The sequence below is a fragment of the Rhododendron vialii genome, chromosome 1a (assembly GCF_030253575.1).
Source record: "Rhododendron vialii isolate Sample 1 chromosome 1a, ASM3025357v1".
Lineage (NCBI taxonomy): Eukaryota > Viridiplantae > Streptophyta > Magnoliopsida > Ericales > Ericaceae > Rhododendron > Rhododendron vialii.
Genome location: NC_080557.1, coordinates 19,636,826 through 19,657,229, shown reverse-complemented (window position 1 = coordinate 19,657,229; position 20,404 = coordinate 19,636,826). Strand labels below are relative to the sequence as shown.

General features: G+C 39.7%; 2 protein-coding genes and 1 long non-coding RNA gene across 3 annotated transcripts; 2 read left to right on the top strand and 1 right to left on the bottom strand.

Annotated features, from left to right (window-relative positions):
- Positions 1–842: 842 nt before the first annotated feature.
- On the bottom strand, positions 843–2,072 carry LOC131318952 (uncharacterized). Its single transcript, XM_058349014.1, has 2 exons — positions 1,736–2,072; positions 843–1,615 (listed from the first exon to the last, which is right to left on the bottom strand). Exons 1-2 carry the CDS (start codon positions 1,736–1,738, stop codon positions 1,139–1,141), a joined length of 480 nt encoding a protein of 159 aa, XP_058204997.1. The 5' UTR covers positions 1,739–2,072; the 3' UTR covers positions 843–1,138.
- A 3,919-nt stretch (positions 2,073–5,991) lies between these two features.
- On the top strand, positions 5,992–18,602 carry LOC131318938 (probable dolichyl pyrophosphate Glc1Man9GlcNAc2 alpha-1,3-glucosyltransferase). The gene is made up of 4 exons (XM_058348995.1): positions 5,992–7,001; positions 7,901–8,107; positions 8,450–8,687; positions 18,051–18,602. Exons 1-4 carry the CDS (start codon positions 6,243–6,245, stop codon positions 18,452–18,454), a joined length of 1,608 nt encoding a protein of 535 aa, XP_058204978.1. The 5' UTR covers positions 5,992–6,242; the 3' UTR covers positions 18,455–18,602.
- LOC131318945 (uncharacterized) lies at positions 9,176–13,503 on the top strand. Its single transcript, XR_009197839.1, has 2 exons — positions 9,176–9,686; positions 9,733–13,503. It is a non-coding gene; the product is annotated as an uncharacterized LOC131318945 (long non-coding RNA).
- Positions 18,603–20,404: the final 1,802 nt, after the last annotated feature.

Genomic DNA, 20,404 nt, shown 5'->3' with positions numbered 1-20,404 from the left:
GGGTAAACATGCATAGTGGTAGAATATGGGTGGTTTTGTTGCAAGTGGAGCTTTGTTTCATGTTAAAAAACACAGCCAAGTGTATGGGTATTTATACACATTCTTGGGTATTGTTTTGTAAAGCAAACCCCCCTTGCCAACAAACCTGCAAAAGTATTGGCAAGACCAAATTTTTTGGGGAAGTTAAAATCACTATTCACATTTGGAGCTACTTCATGCATTATTGGGCTTTTCCCATAAATGTAACTTGTTCTTTATGCATTATTGTCCTCCTCATTTGCCTAACATCAAATATACAGCCAAAGTGTCAGGAAAGCTAGGAATTCAGAAACTACAATGACTCGTGAAGTGCATTATTGGCCTCTTGAAAGCAGGTAAGATTTGAATTATTGGCCTCCTTTTGATTGATGAAAAAACCCAATAATGTATGAACACACCCCATAGATGCAAATTCGGGCAAGGAACTGCCCATAAACCTTACTCTCTAAAGAATGAAAAAACAAGGAACCTCATGTTTAAACAACCAAATGCACTATACAGTAGTGGATAAACATAATTTCACATCCAAAAAGGCATTTAACCAATATGAATCTGAGCCACAAATCATTCAACTTCTGTCAAGCTTGCTAAAACTCCCTCAAACTCATGGCAACATTTTTTCTGCTATGCATGGAACCACAAAAATTAACCAATAACTCCAAATACAAGCATCAATAACACCAACAAAATTAGATCCAAATACTACCATTAGTCTTCACCAGACACAAGGAACCATCAATCTCAAAGTACTACTATCAGTAACACCAACAAAATTATTCACTACTGAAACACAAACTTCACCACCAAATTAAAGTGCAGAAAAACAGGAAAAAGTGTTGCAAACACAGTCATACAAGTCTAGTTAAAGTCTCATCGAAAACCACACAATTAAAACACGTAAGTCTAGTAAACAGCACTTGAAAGAGGGCAAGACATGAACTGATGTCGCCAGCCATAAACTTACCGATTGTTGAACCAATTGCCACCACCCATTTTCTGCAACTCTGTTGTTTCCACCCTTTGCAATTCTTGGGTTATGAAGTGGTACCTCCAAATTTCATCCTGGCAAGTCATGAAAAGCGTTCGGGTCCTAGCATCTCTAAAGGTTATGGGCTTTTGCCCACAATGTTGGATCTGTGTCAAACTCAAGGAGTAGCAATAGCTTCTCACTGCATTCTTTTATCGTTGGAATGTTAGGGGCAGAACAGTGGACGGAGGAGGGAGAACTTGCACTATCAGTTGAGTCGCAGATTTGTTGCATGCAAGCTTCAAGTCTTGAGCCCATGGTACCCTGTTTGCCTTTGCCTTTCTTCGTAGTCGATCCATCAACACGCCTCTTTTTGGAGACATCTTCCAGTGGGTGCACCAACTCTTGAATCTCAGCATCATTATCCAACAATGCATCAATGTCGTCCACCTCCAAATTTATAGTACGCTTTTTCGGGGCAGCTGGAATTGAGCCTAAACTAGGTGTGTGCATATGCTCACCAATAGTTGTGTTGGTACCAAAAAGGATGCGCATTTCCTCCTCAAGTGGCAAAGGCTTTTCCCTGAACTTGATGCACTCAGGATGGCGCTGCAAATATACATATCATTTAGGGAAATGATTTAAAAATAACCTCTATATTTTGTACAAAGAAAAACAAATTCAGAAGGCACAATACAGTGCTTGAAAGAAATTGGGAGGAAGGAATACCATCAGCTTGAGATCCCACCACTCCTCTGATGCTGTAATAGCACCCGTGTCTGGATCCCTACTTAGTCCGCTTTCACCTAAAACCAAGTGTTGCCATAGCTGCCACTCCTTTTTCAGAACACCCTATTGATTCTTCAGTTGGCTTCTGTCATAATCTTTTCCCCTTTGTTCATTATATTTCTTAAGAACATTGGCCCACCCAACCTTGGTAAGTTGGGTTCCTTCTTTGTACCCAGCACCTCCCAACTCTTCTACACATGCTTGGATGAAGCACTCTTTGGACTGTGCATCCCAAACTACTTTCGTAGCTGCAGTTGCCACTTTTTTTCCTCTCGAAGACGTTTGAGTGGAAGACATGTCTACAGTAGTGGATAAACAAAATTATATGTTTTGAATAAAAAGAAAGCACAACTGTCCATGAATCGAAAGGTACAACACCAAATGATTCCTTCAATGACCACCAATCACAAAGGGAAGTTCTATCGGAAGCAACCTATGTGAATATTACATATCTGTACACGTGTTTTACTTCTTTCATCTACTATTTCATCATAGTATTGTAGGTAGACAACATTCATACCATCATCGCAAATAATTGCCTTAACACAATTCCAGGTAAGGAAAATGGTACTCAGGTTCAACACGTAGGTAATAAGTACGACTAAACAAGCCAGCATTTATACTCCGAATTAAATTAAAACTACAATAAGTTTCTGCTACATCTTGCCAATTCCCAATACAACATAATAATGACAAAAAGTTGGGAAATTACAAAATAACATGGGCATCAGTACTTGGCTAACACATTAGCCATACTATAATATGAATTTAACAACATCTCCCATCTTCATTTGAACACGATGACCCCCATCGCGATAACGAGGCATATGGCCAAAACCTTTGTCAACATCTTTGAATACTCCAATTGTTGTCGAATGATCATAACCTCTTTATCAAGTGCTACAACATCATCAATCACCTTGGTAGCACAGACATTGGTATATTCAGTCGATCCCCAACTGCCAATTTTACTACTGTTTGTCCATTCCACAGGGAGGCACCAGTCAAAGAACCCACACTGAGCTGCCCTCTCCTTACGACATATAAAATACAATTCTCATTTCGACTTCTCACTCTTTTCAACAACCTTAATTTCAGCCCTTGTCCCACAATAACAATCTCTTGGCTTATAAAGAAGTTTGGGGGTGTTGGTAACCCCTTTCTTGGTCTCACTCTCCGCTCGGTAATAACACTGCTAGATGACATTTGCCTTTTGACAAATAGGTATATTACTACAGATTAGTACAAAATAATTACTATAGAATTTTTTTTTTTAAGAACTGAACGCAGGGTTGAATTTAAAAAAAAAAACTGCAAACATTATCCAGTACCGTAAACCCTAAGTTGGAAAAATAAAACCCTTGTCAAATCTCTCTCTCACTTGCTCTAATCTAACAGATCTATAACAACCTACACACAGATAACCGATGCAGAAACATCCACTGAAACCCTAACCTCTTCAATAATTTCAAGCCGAAGAAGAAGAAGAATACCTGAAGATTGGGTACAAAAAGTTGATGAGAGGTGGTGTAGATTTGCTCCGGCAACACATCGTGTACGACCACGACCCTTTCTCCGAGCTTGTTTTGTTGTGAAGTGGTTCTCGTTTCTCCTCTCTGGTCTCTCTCTCTTCTCTGGGTGTCGGATGTGTGGTGAGCAGATGAGAAGGAAGTGGATAAGGAGGGAGGGGCAAATCTAGTAACATGAAGGGAGTGTTATGGGTATGTTTGTAATAGAAACTCAAAATCTGAAAATGAGAATCCGAAAAACTCGTCCAACCCAGATTCTGGTTTTTGGCTTCTAAACCCAAAATTTGAAAATCTATTCTCCCAAAATTCATTCTCAACTTCAGTTGCCAAACAATCAAAATCTGAAAATGAGAATCCAAAAATCCGAAAATTCAATTGCCAAACACCCCCGTAGATTTTTCTCATTCTTAATGCAAGCAATTTCTCTAGAATTGAAACAAATTTGTTTATTTTTTCCCCTAACAGAGCATTAACAACCCACTTCAAAAAAGACGAAGGACTGTAGATACCTTCTGAGCAGGGCATTGCCATACAGATATTCTCTTTGTTCAATTCCACTTCATAAACCAGGATCGTGAATATTCCCATGGCTAGGAACATCTCCACACGATAACGGTTATCATCAAAATAGAGTCGCCACCTAGTTTATAAAAACTAGAAAAAATAGATAGAGATTCCGAGTACGGGAGCCAAAGGTATGATAAGGGGAATGTGTTAGGCACCCCTTTTCACCCAGTTGTAAGACTAGCCCATAGTCATTCAACATAAGATATATGCCTGCTTTATTTAATTCTAAACAAATAATTCGTTTTTAACCTTAAGCAATTAATATGGTGAGCTAGAGCTGTAAGTAGCATGCAATAGATTAAACAGGAAACAACAGGATTCCACGACCGTTGAATTGATATCACGGCTGTGGGATTCCACTGGTTCAATGTATCGGCTGTAGAAACGATGCCCCAGCCGATATTCTTTTAGTACTATACAGTATTGTTTAAATTTGAAACGACCACATTTGGTCATCAAAGGATAGATATTAAGATAATAATTAAGCACAACTGTTGATGAACACTTAAAACCATCGAGCGAATGTCATTAGCACCCTATTTCATGGGAGAAATCAGTTATGCTTGTAGTGAATCATCTGAATAATTTATCTCGAAGCACTAATTCATGTTGCACAAAAACAGGAATCCACTACCCAGAAGTTAGCCACGATTAACATCAACAAGCGTGGAAGGAGAAGAGTTTTCTGAGAAGACCCAGTCAAGCGATAGTTCGAAGACCTTTGCAACCGTTTTTGGAGGGAATGGAAAATGTTTTGAATCAAATTTGAACGAAGACAAGGGCATCAAAAGAAAACATGAAGAATGCAGGTTAAAGACAGACTCATCGTCTATAAATAGAAGAGACAATTGAATTGAGAACCCCCCGACAAAAATTCATCATCTGACAATCCACACAAAATGGTTGCTCAAAGATCTAAAGTAGTTTAGGACTTAGAGTAATTTAGCTATAGTTTAGTATTTTGCAAGTTTGAAGACTTATTTGAATATAAGCACACTTTTGATTAAATTCGAGTTATCTTACATCTTTCTGTCTTTTTCTTGCCAAAGAGTAGTCAAGTATAGGTCTGCTTTCGATTCAATTCAAGTGTGTCTGTATTCCTGTATTATTCTTATAGAAATCTTAAGAGTAATTATATATAAACTTGTTTTCGATTAAATTCAAGCTTGTTTATATTCAGTTATCTTTTCTGATTGAAGAGCGTCAATCTATTATTTGATTGAGGCCCCGTTCCAGAACACCTTCTTAAAAAAATAAGTACTTGTTTCACATTTTCAAACTCAATAATAATGTAAATAAATAAAAATTTTTTTTTATTTTTTTTGCATCATATAAAAGATCTCGACGAGATCTTTCAAACAAGATCCATATTGCTAGGAAAATTATTTGCGCAAACACATTATTTTGTAGCTTAAAATTGTCTTCTTAAAAAATAAGTACTTATTTTCAGTTCCAGAACGGGGCCTGATATCTTTAGGAAAATCCTCTTAATTGAGGTAATCGAACGGATAACACAATTGCCTGATTAAATTAGCTATTTTGAGTTAATCTGAAAATGATAAATTCTATTCTTTTCTGGCACGCTCGTGCACAATCATTTTGCCAAATATTGAGCTAATTTAGAGTCTGTTTCGTTTTCTTTCTAAACCTTCTTTTTTTTTAAAAAGGTAATGTCAAACTCATATATTATGAAAATGAAAAATAATATTTTGATTTTTTTTTTGCATAGGTTTAAAGATCTCAATGAGATCTATCAAATAAGATCCATATTGGTAGAAAAATTATTTGCATAAATACATAATTTTTGAATTTGAAATTGTCTTCTTTTTTAAAAAGTACTTTTAGGAAAAAAGTGGAACGCCCCCTTAGCCCAAAGAGCAACGACTCTATTAAAATGTAAAAAATTATTAAGGACTAAATGAATATTATTTAAATTTCATGATGAAAACATAAGTTTTCAAAACTACGAGAATTAAAACTTAAGTATCAATGTAGGATAGTACCTCTATTTAAGTTCTCCTTAATTACTGTATATTCCTCTTAATGATATTGTTTTTTTCCGAACACCTCCAAGTTTTAATAATAAAAATAATAATAATAGTGAAAACTGTCGAGTGTGGTGGTGCATTTGGAACGCCATTTGAAAACTCAACAGAATCATTGCCACCGATGAAATATGGGATTTCAATTCGGAGAAGAAAACCCTTGAACGACCGGGATTGAACGGTATTTCAGTCGGAACGGAACATCTTGCTGCGGATTCCGTTTTCTTGCCGGTACGGTACGGGATCGATAACTTCGCCCCAAGCCCAACCATGACACACCTGTTATGAAAGAGGAGAAGAAAAAACATGACACCCACAAAAACCCAGATCCCAAACGCTGCTACAAAACCCAACCCCAATTCCGGTCATCTCGCCTGGTACGCCGCCGTGGCCACCTGCATCAAGCTCCTCCTTATGCCCTCCTACCACAGCACCGATTTCGAGGTCCACCGTCACTGGCTTGCCCTAACCCACTCCCTTCCTCTCTCCCACTGGTACTCCGACCACACCAGCCCATGGACCCTCGACTACCCTCCCTTCTTCGCCCACTTCGAGCGTTTCCTCTCACTCTTCGCCCGCCTCCTACTCGACCCCACCATCCTACACCTCCACGACGGCCTCGATAACTCCTCCCCTTCACTCATCGTCTTCCACAGACTCACAGTTATCCTCGCCGATTCTGTTCTCGTTTACGGCATTCATCGGTTGGGTAAGAAATTGGGGTCCAGAGAGAGGAATCTGATGTGGGTTTTGGTTGTTTGGAACCCCGGGTTGTTGATTGTTGACCACATGCATTTTCAGTACAATGGGTTTCTCTTGGGATTGTTGCTGCTGTCGCTGTCGTGGTTGGAAGATGGGAAGGACTTGATGGGTGGGTTTGCTTTCGCCGTGTTACTGTGTTTTAAACACTTGTTTGCTGTGGCTGCGCCGGTTTATTTCGTGTATTTGTTGCGGCATTACTGCCGCGGAGGGTTGGTGAGGGGCTTCGGGCGGTTGGTGATAATGGGGACGGTCGTTGTGGCGGTTTTTGTGGCGGCTTATGGGCCGTTTGTGTATTATGGACAGGTAATTCTCCCGTGCTTTAGTGATTATATGAAGTACAAAAATGGGTGTTTTAAATATGAAGTTGGAATGATTCTGGTTATTTGTATTACTGATCTTCTTTTTGGAAGATTGAGGAGCGTAGTAGTACACTGCAACCTTAATGTAACCACTAATTTGACTTGAATTCGAAGTTTGACAAGGAAATTGGGGTCTAGAGAGAGAATTCTTAGGTGGGTTTAGGTTGTTTATTTGACTGGCCGGCTAATTGTTGAGCATACATATTTTTCAGTACAAGTGGATTATCGTGGCATTGTTGTTGCGGCCATGGTTGGAGGAGGGGAAGGACTTGATGGGTGAGTTTGTTTTTGCTGTGGTATTGTGATTTAAGCACTTGTTTGTGGTGGCTGACTTACCTAGCATATTTGTTGCGGTAGGGGTTGGTAAGGGGGTTTGGGTGGTTGGTGGTTGTGGTGGCACATTTGACCATTTTTGTGTATTATGGACAGGTAATGCCTCTGTGTTCTAGTTATTATAAACTGTAAGATGTGGGTTCAAGAAAATTTGTATGACAGTTGATATGGTTGACAGTGTTCTTTTTATTTGATGTTATATTACGGAAATTTTGTGAAACCATTGCTACCTGAATGTAACTATTAGTGTAGCTATTAGTTTATGGATGTAATCAAATTGGGGTATAGAGAGACTCAGAGAGGAATTTGATTTGGTCACCCAGGCTTGTGATTGTTGGCTGCATTCATTTTCAGTACATGGGGTTCATTCTATAATATGATTCAATCAAGCCTCATCATTGCAATTATGTAGCTACTGACAATGGAATAATCCACCTAATTATGGGCGTATCACAAGTTCTCCCTCTATGTTGTAAGTTATGCAGTAACACGTATCATAGTGAATTGCAGATCCAACAAGTTCTTGGCCGCATGTTTCCTTTCGGTAGAGGGCTCTGCCATGCCTATTGGGCTCCAAATTTTTGGGTGTTCTATATACTCTTAGATAAAGGGCTGGCTTTTGTGCTTCTGAAATTGGGATTCATCATACAAGCACCAACAGCTTCATTTACTGGTGGACTAGTGGGCGATTCCTCTCCATTCGCTGTTCTACCCACGGTAATTTCATTCAGCATGTGTTATTGTTCCTACAGTGCATCAGTGATCAATTGCTGTGTCTACACTATTAACCGCTCTTTTAATGTTGCCTCAGGTTACTTGCAACACAGTTTCCTTAACATAGATTACTTGCAGGCCTCTATATGTTCTTTTGAGAGAAAAACATTGAAACATTGCATTTCCGGTTCTTAATTTTCTTACCTTATAAGCTTGTAAAAATGGTTACCCTATCGATAAATCTTTTTGGTGCGATGGTGGTTTGTGAGTTATGGCCAACAGTTTGGCATCACAATTATGCAAGAACTAATTGTCTACTTGAATTTATCTGTGATGAGATTCCAGGTCACTCCATTGATTACCTTTGTCTTGGTCCTGCTTTCCTTAGTTCCATGTCTGGTAAAGGCTTGGAGGGATCCTCAGCCCAGAATGATCACTAGATGGGTTGCCTATGCATACACATGTGGGTTTTTGTTTGGCTGGCATGTTCACGAGAAGGCATCTCTCCACTTCGTTATTCCCCTTGCTATTGTTGCAATTCAGAGCATGGAAGATGCGAGTCATTACTTCTTGTTGTCGATAGGTATATTTCTTACTAATTTGTTATCTCTTTGAAAGGGGACTTATAAATTGCAGCATTGAGATACAAAAATGAAAACCTGTTGCAATAAACAAAGAGAATGAACAGATGCATACATCATTTTTAAAAATATTTTTCTGTGGATAAAAAAGTTGAAACACGCAAGTGTGCAAGCCCTTGCAAGGAGCACTATGAATCTTGTTAGACCCTTTTATTTCTTGTTTTCATTTGTTCAATACTCTATGCTGAAATTGAGTGCCCAGATTATATTTGCTCATGACTGGAACTCCAAACTCTTGGAATTCCTTTCAGTGGTTGGGTTGAGTCTATTAATATTGCAATGATTGGGAGATTCATAGGGTATTAGAGCCCTTGGGATGTTATTAAGAACATAGAGATTGGTGGGAGGTGTTCACATTGTGCAATGAGAGGAGCTTAGTCCAAGAAGTTTGTGGTTGAACTTTTCTAAAAGGTACTGGAATGCACTGGGAGTTCTTGTTTTTATAGTTATAGTCACTGGAATGCACTGGATCTTTCCGAGATCAATCATCAATAGAGGATTTTGTCCTTGGTTGGTAGGAGTTGGTTGAGATCTTGATCCCATTGCTTATGCCAGTACAATAAGCTCGACCTAAACCTTAGACTGTGTTACCCCTTCAATCAGCACGCAACCCAATTGATTATTATTCCTCATATCATGAATTTGTTCTATGGACTATTCTTACAACATCACTAATCAGGAAAAATTGCGTCTTTCGTTTCTCTGAAAAAACTCTTTTTGAACACGATGCGGTTCTTGGGTTAGAAGGCCTTGTCACGTTTTGCTGTTGCCCTACCAGTCTACCACTAGTGCAATTGTTGTCGTCAACTAGTATGCCTTCTACGTTTAGCATGTAAGAGAGCTAACAAAAGTATTTGTATAGTTGACGCCTGTATCTTGTAATATCCCTGTGAAGGTTTTTTATTTTTCTTGATCGGCAAAAGTAACATATCCCTGTGAAGGTTTTTTATTTTTCTTGATTGGCAAAAGTAACATATCCCTGTGAAGGTTGATATGTTGCCAAGGACTTACCGTTCGTTTTAAATTTACACAAAAATGGAATCACCATGTATATAGCTTTAGTGTGGAAGTAGGGAATTTGTCAATCATATTTTCGAGAGAGGGAGGGAGGGAGCTGTTCGTTTATAACTTACACAGAAATGGAATCACTATGCATATAGCTTTAGTGTGGAAGTAGGGGATTTGTCATTTGTATTTTGGAGAGAGAGAGAGAGAGAGAGAGAGAGAGAGAGAGAGAGAGAGAGAGAGAGAGACCAAATGCGTACATTCACTTGTTATTTCAAAATAATTGATGTGATTCTCTCAACTACAATAAGAGAGCTGATTGAAGTCCAAACCAGGTGTTATGCTAAGAGATTCAAAAAATTTAAGGATCCAAAGACAAGACAAGTCAAGCGGATCTGGTGATTGATTTTCAGTCTAATAGGATTATATTTCAGAATTTTCTTTTCTGAGCAACCAAATGGAGGACATGAAATGGGGGGCAAATCTGGGATTTTTTCTCAAGCATTTTTTGGGGTAAGATAGTTGTTATTAAAAGAATTACTTAGGCCAAGGGAATATCCTTGAGAAAACCATACACGGGCTACGCCAAAATAATACCAAGGAAATCTAACCCACTATTTCACAGAGACTTGAAAACAAATCTTAAAAACTAGGCCAGAGCTTTGGAACAGCTCTACTCCTCAAATTGCTAGGAAATCTTTAGGTAAATCCCACTCTTTCTTCAGGTTTATGTTTTCTGCTGTATTGGTAACATTTGTCCAGCCCTACAAGCCCTTGGTCTACTATGTCGTTACCGACTTGACTGCTAGTGGGAAGGGAGGTGTGGGTGAAGGAAATCGAGCTTCAGTGGCTGTGTCTAGCCCTGCAAGATGCATCTTCAGGGTATGATAAGGAGTTTGCTCGTAGTTTTGGGGGTTTAGTAAGGAGAGTGAAGGTATGTCTTGTCTGCTCCTTGAAGGAGGTTTTTGGCTGAGGTGGAGGTGAGAGACAGTGGGAAGTTTTGGTATGTGGTGCTGCTGGAGTTGTGCGGATCAAGGATGTGACAAATATTGGGGGTTGGCCGGACAACACGGTGGCGGTAAAGGAGAAGAGGAAGATACATAAGGGGTGTGATGTAGAAGTTCTGGTGGAATCTACAGAGAGTTCTATGAGTTTCCTAGGGAGTTGTTTGGTGGGAAGGCTGGAGGAGGGGGTGACGAATCTGCCATCAGCCATGGAAATACAGAGGTGGGCTCAGAGAAATTGGAAAGTGACAGCTGGGGTCCAAGCTTTAGAGTTGGGTGGAGCTTGTTTCCTGTTTACTCTGCCGTTGGTGGAGGAAGCACGAGTCTTGAGGGGTAGATGGAGTTTTGGAGATAGGAGAGTGGAATTGGAATGGTGGTCGCCAATTGGGGTGTTGTGTGAAAAAGGGGGAGGTTGCAGCGAAGGTATGGACTATGGGTGAGGGTTTTAGGTTTCCCTTTACACCTTTGGATTTTGAAGTGTTCAGAGAGATTGGAGATTTCTGTGGTGGATGAATGAGGGTGGATGATGAAACGAAGAAACGAACACATTTCCGTTGGGCCAGAATCGCGGTGACGGCTGCACCGGCAAAGATCCCGGCGAGTGTGAAGGTGGCGATGGGGGGTTGGCTGTTTGAACTACCTTTATGGGTAGAGAAGGGGCCAAAAGTGGTATTTCAACTTGTTTTAAGGTGGACAGGGGAGGGGATGGAGGACGTGACTGGATTACATGTGGTGGTGAGGAGGGGAGAGGAAGGAGGGGGATGACGCGTGGCGGTTACTGTCGTTATACGAGTGGTGGGGATACGGTTGGGGAGTCTTACGGGCCCAGGGTTTTTTCGAATTTTGAATCCTTGAATAGGGGTGGTTCTGGGCCTTCATATGTGGGTCGGTTTCATAATATGTTGGGCCAGTTTAATGAGGGGATGGGAAAGCAAAAACCAGCTCATTACAACATTATTAACAGCAGTGGATCAGATGCAAAATGGGCCTTTTTATTTAAAAGGCCTGTTAAGTCCAGATTGGTTGAGATCAAAAGCAGAAAATGGGCCAGAATAGGAGACCCAGGTGGAGGGACAAGTTTTAAAGGGGTGTTTCTACCGGAGATAATAACAGGGTGGAAACAATCGGTGAAGATCGAAATGGCCCAGTTGAAATTCTGCGACGAATAGACAATGGAGGAAGGAACGATGATGGGGTCGCACATCCTAGGTGAGCGTTGGATTACAGTTAGGTATGTATGATTCCTCACTGTTTAAATCCTTCTCTTCCTCCTTTTTCGTTTTTGGAAGAAGGGGGCTCTGGTGTTTGTTTGAAGAAATGCTCGTCTTTGGTTGAATCTCCTTTGGGGAATTCGGTGTCAGCTTCAATATTGAATGAGGATGAGAGGGTGGTGGAGGTTAGTTGTGGAGGTGAGGGTGTTCTTTCGGGCAGCGACAAGGGCAACAGTGGTCAGATTTGGAGATGGGAAAGGGGGTGGATATGGGTACGGTGGATAGGGGCTGGTTGAGTGAGGTCGGGAAGGGGGATGTGAGTTCAAGGGGGATGGAACTAGTACCCAATGCTGGGTTGGATGATGGGGAATTGCTGGTTTGGGGAAAGGCAGAATGAGGATTTGTTTAATCATTTGGGGTGGATGCAGGACGAAACAGATGATCGGTTGTTAGTGAGTAATGATGTGTTTAATCCACTTGTTAGGGAGTAGGAGGGGAGATGGAACGATGCAGATGTACTAACGAGTGGGATGTCACAAGAAGTCTCTAATGGGTTTTGAAGAGGATTAATGGAGTTAGCAAATTTTTAGGTGTGTCTTTCGATGGTTTTGAAGAAAGAACGACGCAGCCTTTCACGGATATTGAAGAAAGATGGAGGAAGGGAGCAGTACCAGAAACGAAGAAAAGTGGGAGCAAAAATAGAAAGGGGTGAGGGAGTTGAAGAGGTTACAGTGCTCAATCTTTTCATGAAGATTAAAATCCTAAGCTGGAATGGGAGAGTTGTGGGATGAGCTATCGGCGGTGGCGTTTAGATGGGATGCTCCGGTGGTGGCGTTTAATGCAGTTCGTTTCCCATTTGAGAAAGTGGGACGTAACTCTATTTCAAATGATATGAGAAGATTCACAGATTTCATAAATGAGTTGGAGCTTGTGGACCCACTACTTGGTTTGGTTTGATTTCACAGTTATTTGTCGCGCACTGATCTGTTCTTATTCTCTGTAACTTGGGTTTTCATTTTCTAATGTGGCTCAATTTTCTCTTCCAAGACCTATTTTGGATCACAGTCCTATTTAGTTAGTAAGTGGGGGTATTCGGCAAGGAAGAACTCCGTTTAGATTCAAATATATGTGGTTGTTGGTTGAGGGTTTCGTGGAAATGGTGGGTGAGTGGTGGAGTAATTATTCAGTGATGGGGAAGCCGAGTTTTGTTTTAGCAAGAAAGTTGAAAATGTTGAAAGAAAATTTGCGTAAATGGAACTCCGAGGTCTCTGGGCAGTTGGAGGTTCAAAAAGCCAAGGTTATTGATGAAATTTGCCGTTGGGATGTAGAGGAACAAGTTCGGGCTCTTAGGGAGGAGGAGAAGGTCTTGAGGGATAGTGCTAAAGAAGAATTTGGAAAAATTGCGAAATTCGAAGAAATTAGTTGGAGACAAAAGTCCGTGAACCTTTGGTTGAAAGAAGGGGACAGGAATACTCGTTTCTTTGATAGGATGGCTAATTTTAATCGGAGGAATAATTTTATTGGTAAAATTAAAGTAGGAGAAAGCATCTTGGAGAATGATGAGGAGATAAAAAAAAATGGGATTGCTAACTTTTACGTGCGTTTGTTGAGGGAGGGGGTGAATCGTCTACGGATAGATGGTTTGGAGTTGGATGCTATTTCGATGGAGGAGGCACTTGGTTGGAGAGGCCGTTTGATGAGGTGGAAGTGGTGGCTACTTTAAAGTTGCTGAATGGAGACAAGCACCAGAAGCAGATGGTATGTTGTCGGCTTTTTTCCATAAATGTTGGGGGTGGAAATAATGGGTATGTTCCAAAACTTTTGGACTTTCGGGGAGTTTGAAAGGAGTTTGAACGCCTCTTTCGTGGGCTTGATTCCAAAAAAGGGAGGATCAGAAGACATACGGGATTTCAGACCTATCAGTTTACTAGGGGGAGCCTATAAGTTGCTGGCAAAAGTGTTGGCGGTTCGCTTGAAGAATTTGGTGGGGAAAGTTGTTTTGGAATCACAAAATGCTTTTGATCGGGGAAGACAAATTCTAGATGCGGTCTTTATCGCAAATGAATGTGTTGTTTCGAGATTGAAGAGTGGTACACCCGGAATAGTGTGCAAGTTAGGCATTGAGAAGGCATATGATCATGTTAATTGGGATTTTTTGATCTGCGTTATGGAACGGATGGGTTTTGGAGAACTTTGGAGGAAATGGATCGAAATGTGCATAGCCTGTCATAATGTCAATTTTGGTAAATGGGATTCCAACCGGCTTTTTTCAAACTTCTAGAGGTTTACGTCAAGGAGATCCTCTTTCTCCTCTTCTTTTTATTTTGTTCATGGAAGTGTCCAGTCGGATGATTCAAAAAGCAGTGCAAGGCGGTTTCCTTCAAGGCTTTGAGGTGGGAAGAGAGGACAGTTTGGGGTTCATGGTTTCACACATTCTTTATGCTGATGACACTTCGGTATTTTGCAATGCGGATCCGATGCAGTTGGGCTGTCTCTGGTGTGTCCTTCTTTGCTTTGAGGCAGTGTCTGGTCTAAAGGTAAACCTGGAAAAGTCAGAGATGATCCCGGTAGGTGCGGTGGTTGATATTGAGGATATTACTCAGATTTTGGGTTCCATGTGGGGATGTAAGCTTGAGGAAGTCCTTTCCAAGTATTTATCGTTTGACTTGTGATAGGGATGTGCCCATTTCTGATTATCTTCTTATTAATGACGAGGCTACAGTATGGGAATTCGCTTGCGGAGGAGGAGGATTTGTTGGCTTTGCTTGCTAGAGTTTATGGTAATCAACGGATAGGAGGACGAGAGGATGAGATGCAATGGAATCTTTCCAGTTCAGGCTCTTTTCAGGTGAAGTCATATTATCAAGCTTTCTGTGGTAATGGTAATACATCCCTCCTGTGGCTTGCTATTTGGAAAACAATGGTGCCGCCGTGCCAGTAAAGGTGAGTTTTTTGGTATGGTGTGCAGATCAAGGCAAGATCCTTACTATAGATAACTTGATTAGAGGCGGCAAATAGTTGTGAAGTGGTGTTGTATGTGCAAAAGGGATGTGGAGACGGTCAATCATCTTCTTATCCATTGTTCAATGGCGTGGGAACTTCGGTGCTTGGTATTATCGTGGTTTGGGTTGAAATGGGTTATGTCGAGGAGTGTAACAGAACTCCTTATCGCATGGAGAGGTGTGCTAGGGTGGGAAAGAGAAGACAGCGCGTTTGGGCCATGGTTCCTCTTTGCTTGATGTGGATTATTTGGCGTGAGAGAACCTCAAGGGGCTTGTTTGTTTGGGTTTTGAAGGAGCGCAGGGGTTTTAAAACCCCCAAACGAACAAGCTAAAGATGTTTGAAGGGGTGGAAAAACCTTTATTTAAAATCAAAAGTTTTTTGGTGAATAGCTTGTATAGTTGGGAAAAGAGAGAATATAATCCTTCTCTTGATCAATTTTTAGATTGGTTTGAACTTTTCAATGGTGTATAGGGCCTTTCTGTTTAGTGGCCTTTTTTTTTCTTCTGCTGGAAAGGTCTGTAGCTTCTCCCCTTTATATGTGGTAGACGCATGCTGAGAAGGAAAGCTTTAAAATCGAGCTTTTAGCAGATTCTCATTGTCCCCTTCTAGAAGACCACTCCAGCACCTCCTCAGTTTCCTAGCAGATCCCTGAAAATCACATTTTTGGAATACCATTTTCCACACCTGATAGGAATAGCTACACAGAATGCATAAGCACAAGTCACTTCTTTAGTGATTCCCCAATTTGCTTGTCTTTCCTTGGTTGATAATCTGTCCCAACAGGCCATCCATGAAATGAAGGACTGTCTAGGCACCTGGTGGCTGAACCAAACCAGGTGGCACCACCTCAGCTTAGGCCTCTCTGATCTGATCTGATAAATAGTGATTCCATTTTTGTTTATTCAACTGTATGAAAAATCACAGGTTGAATCTTTTCAATTGTTATGAATCTGACACTGGCATCCTTTTTTATGCTTCTTTTCTTTCTTTTTTTAGGTGCATCATTTTTACAGTAACAGAGAACAGAATAAGATTAGCTTCATGATTTTGCATGTAGATCTCATCTTCCCGCCCCAAGTCTCTTTCTCCCTCTCCTCAAAAACTAAATGAAAAGAGAGATAAATATTAGAAAAAACATGCTTCCATTTTCCAGATTTTCTGCCTCTAATTTCTATCAATTGCACCCCTTGGCTGTTAAATTTTCATGTTGATCTGTACTTGATTATGTCATTGGGAAAGCACAAATGTGATGCAAAAGCAAGAAATGTCCATGAATTTGCATTCAGCACTCACAGTGTTTGGAATTTGGTTCCCAGTCCTAGAGTCTGGAGAAAACTAAGAGAACAAAAATTTCAGGTGGATCGACTACTTATAACTTCTAGTCAAAACTTCATGTGAGGGAATTGTGAAAATTTTCACTCTTGTGAAAGCCTGAAAGGGTGTTTGACAGTTTTGCCCTATCATGGTGCAGGAAGTGTATGACTTGATCTTGTTTTGTCTAGAAGAACCTCTGAAATGAGTAATCTCTGCATTGTACGTACTATGAAACCGGTAGCCAAAAAAAAAGGCATACTACTGAATACTGAATATAACAAGGTATTGTGAATTTAATTGGGGATTATTACCACTAGGTACAGAAAATAAAAAGTATTTCCCATTAAGTTAAGATAGAATACTTAATTACCACTAGGTCCACTTTTTGCAAAATGCATTTATCATTAATGGAAGTGTCACCCTAGGGTTTTAGGGTACCCTAAAACCTTAGGGTACCTTAGGGTTTTAGGATACCATAGAATTTTAGGGTACCCTAGGGTTTTAGGATGCCCTAGGATTTTAGAGTTTAGGATACCCTAGGGTTTAGGATACCCTAGGCTTTAAGTTTAGGCACTTTCATTGAGCCCTAGGGTTTAGGTTTACGCACTTTCATAGGGGTTTTAGAATGAACTTTCCTTTTATAGGGTTTTAGCGATTTAGGCACTTTCATACAGTACCCTAGGGTTTAGGCATTTTCATAGGATATCTTATGGTTTAGGCACTTTTATAGGATACTCTAGGGTTTGGGCACTTTCATAGGATACCCTTAGGTTTAGGGTTTTTGGTACTTTCTGGTTTTGGTGTTTCATTTCTGGTTTTGGTGTTTCATTAATTGGAGGTGACCAGGTGAGAAATACTTTTTATTTTCTGTACCTGGTGGGAAATACTTTTTATTTTCTGTACTTTCAATACTCAAGATGATTCCTCATGTATTGGTATTTTAACTACCATCGAGTGTATTGACACTTATGGCATAAATGATGCTGAAATGGACCGTATGTAGGTTTGTTGCAGATTCTTTATTGGGCTTTCTTAGTTTATATAATAGTTACTATGAAGCAAAGTCCCACATAACATGTGTACGTTATGTTTTTTTGTCCGAAAGGATGTAACGTGTACTTGATGTGTAGTATGCAAACTACCTTTTGGGGTTGAGTTACCCAAGCCTGTGTAATAGTAACATCATGGATATTTCTTGTAATGGAACATTTGATGAACATTAAGCTAGCGCCCAATGAATGTTATTATTCTCCCCCAAAAGAAAAAAAGAATGTTGTTGACCCACTCTTATTTTGTTATTTTGGATGATGGGGGATTAGGTGTCAATTAATGTATGGGAAATTTATAGAAATGGTCCTCTTAGTTTCACCCGAGTTTCATTTTCGACCTCCAAGTATCAATTGCAACTTTTTTAACCTTCAAGTTTGGTTTTTATACTAAGTTTGTTCAATTGATAACGTCTGTCAGCTAAACTTGACAGAAAAAATCAAATTAAGGGCAGATGTCACCAATAGGACCAATTTGGTATGAACTGCGATGTCCAAACCGCCATCAATCTGATTTTTTCCGTCCAATTTGGCTGACATAAGTTATTAATTGGACCAATTTGGTACGAAAATCAAATTTGAAGGTCAAAAGACTTGTAATTGATACTTGGAGGACGAAAATGAGACTCCGATGAAACTAGAAGGACCATTTATATAAATTTCCCTTAATGTATTTACTTCCAATTTAACGGCTAAAACTAGCGTTACTGTTTGTTTTGCAGTGTCTTGCTACTCCCTTTTCCCTCTTCTATTTGAAGCCCAAGAGTACCCAATTAAAGTGTTGCTGTTACTTCTGCACTCCAGTTTCATGTGGCTCGGATTTTCCTCTCATTTCTCTCAAATAGCAGCGAACCCAAGAGCACTGGGGCAGAAGAAAGGTGGTAAGTTGGGTTTAAAGGGAAGTTCTGGCATCGTCATACATAACGATGAGTTTGTTATCGGATGGATTGGGAAGAGTTATCTATTGGGTCTTTTGGTTGTGGAGACTTGGGGACAGTTCCTGCATCCGGTCCTTTTTGGTGATAGACTTCCATTCCTACCTCTCATGATTGTGTCTATGTATTGCGCACTAGGGATGATTTATTCCTGGATTTGGCAATTACGAAAAATCATTATCAAACAGTGATTTGTAGGCTAGGCATAGTCAGATGGCATGGCGGCATAGATTTGCTTCTTTCTTTCTTTTTTTGGTAGTTTAAGGGTGTATGATCCCTCGTTCTTTCCATTGTTATGTTTAGATGGTCCTTAATTTTATTTGAAGTTTATTAAGATGAGCACTGATTTTTTTTTTTTTTGAAAGATCTCCATGTCTTACCCGATCCCCGAACAAATCCCCAAATCTCCAACCCATTCAGGGCGGGGATCGGATTGGATAAGGACGGGTCGGTCGAAATGGCCACCACTAGGTTTGAGCACAGATCAATACACGCTCGGTATGCATATTGCTAAGTATCTTGGAAGGATCTGAAAGTGCTAATGCAGATTACTAGAAAGGAAAGGCTGCATTAGCTTTTTGCTTCAATCAAGGACCGATTGCAACATGAGGAATACTTCATGATGATGGGGTTTGGCTACAATTTTTGGTACAAGGACTACACAAACACAAATCTTACAAAGTGATGCTCATCAGGATTGAGGCTTCATGAGAGGTTCAGTTTTCATCTCTGAAGATTCTGAAGAGCTTTAGTAAAGGCTTTGGTGAAGAATTAAGCAAAGGATTTGTTTGTTTTGTTCTGTTTTGATTGGGAATCTTAGTTAAGAGGCAGGGGTGTGACCCTTCTTTAGGTATAGCTGTTTTTGGTTTCTGTATTTGTTGCCAACAACCATCCTCTACTTGGGGCGAGAGTGGCACGTGATTGTCGGGGTCTGAGGTGCCAGTCTTGTTGGAATGTCAGGTTCTCTCCGTCGTGATGCCGTTTCATGCTCGCATCCCTTTTGATAGTTGTAACTCTTCAATGATTAATTATAAATTCTCTTTTGCTGATAAAAAAAAAATCTAAAAATGGTACAGAAACAAATTAAAGCAGCCTAGAGGGGATGGGGCATGAAAATAATCTTTCTGTACTTCTCTTAAATTATTTTCTTTTTTAAGTTGTAAAATTAACTTTTCCGTCAATTCTATTGATATGCATTCTCAAAAAATAAATGGAGTCCGTCTCCAATTAAAAATTCCTCATCATACTGTGAGGATTTGATATCAATTTTTCTGAAAGAAAAATAATTTTAGCACTTAGTTTTCTTACAAATACACTAAGTGGTGGAGCTAGGATTTTGGTCTGAGGGAGTCGACTTAGCACATGCTTATCATATTATAGAGCTTTTGGTATTCAATATAACACATTTGTACATTAATAAGATTATGTTAGCCTAATGAAGTAAAAGTATATGAATTATTTTGTTCTATTATTGCATTAGGCTACCACAACACTCACATACTTATTTTGTATTTATGAAAAAAATAGAGAAATAATAAGGTAAAATAACTTGAATATTAGAACTATAACAAAGTATTACACTAATGATATTAGTACTTAAAACTGGACGCGGGGGCTCTGCTGCCCACCAGGACAGCAGCCCCTGCCCACACCTCACACACACCTCACACGGCACCGTTTTGGGAAGGAAAGAAAAAACAAAACTCTCCGTTTGCAATCCTATAAAGCAGAAACGTGATTATGAAAGTCATAGAGTTAAAATTTAATTATGTTTCTTTAGAATAATATGATCAGAACAATAAGATCTTCGCGTCAATTCAAACGGATTGAAAATTGAAGCACTTAAATTTTTAATCATATTTTTTAATATATAAACGGTCTAAAAAAATTAAGTGCGCTAATTTTTAATTCGTTTGAACAGATAAGAAGATCTTATTCTGATCATATTATTCTAAAGAGATATAATTAATTTTTGTCTATAGGGCTCTCATAATCACGTTTCTGATCTACAGGATCCTAAATAAAGAGCATATACTTAATTATGAGAGCCCTAGAGACAAAAATTAATTATGATACTTTAGAATAATATGATTAGAATAATAAGATCTTCGTATTTGTTCAAACGAATTAAAACTTGGCGT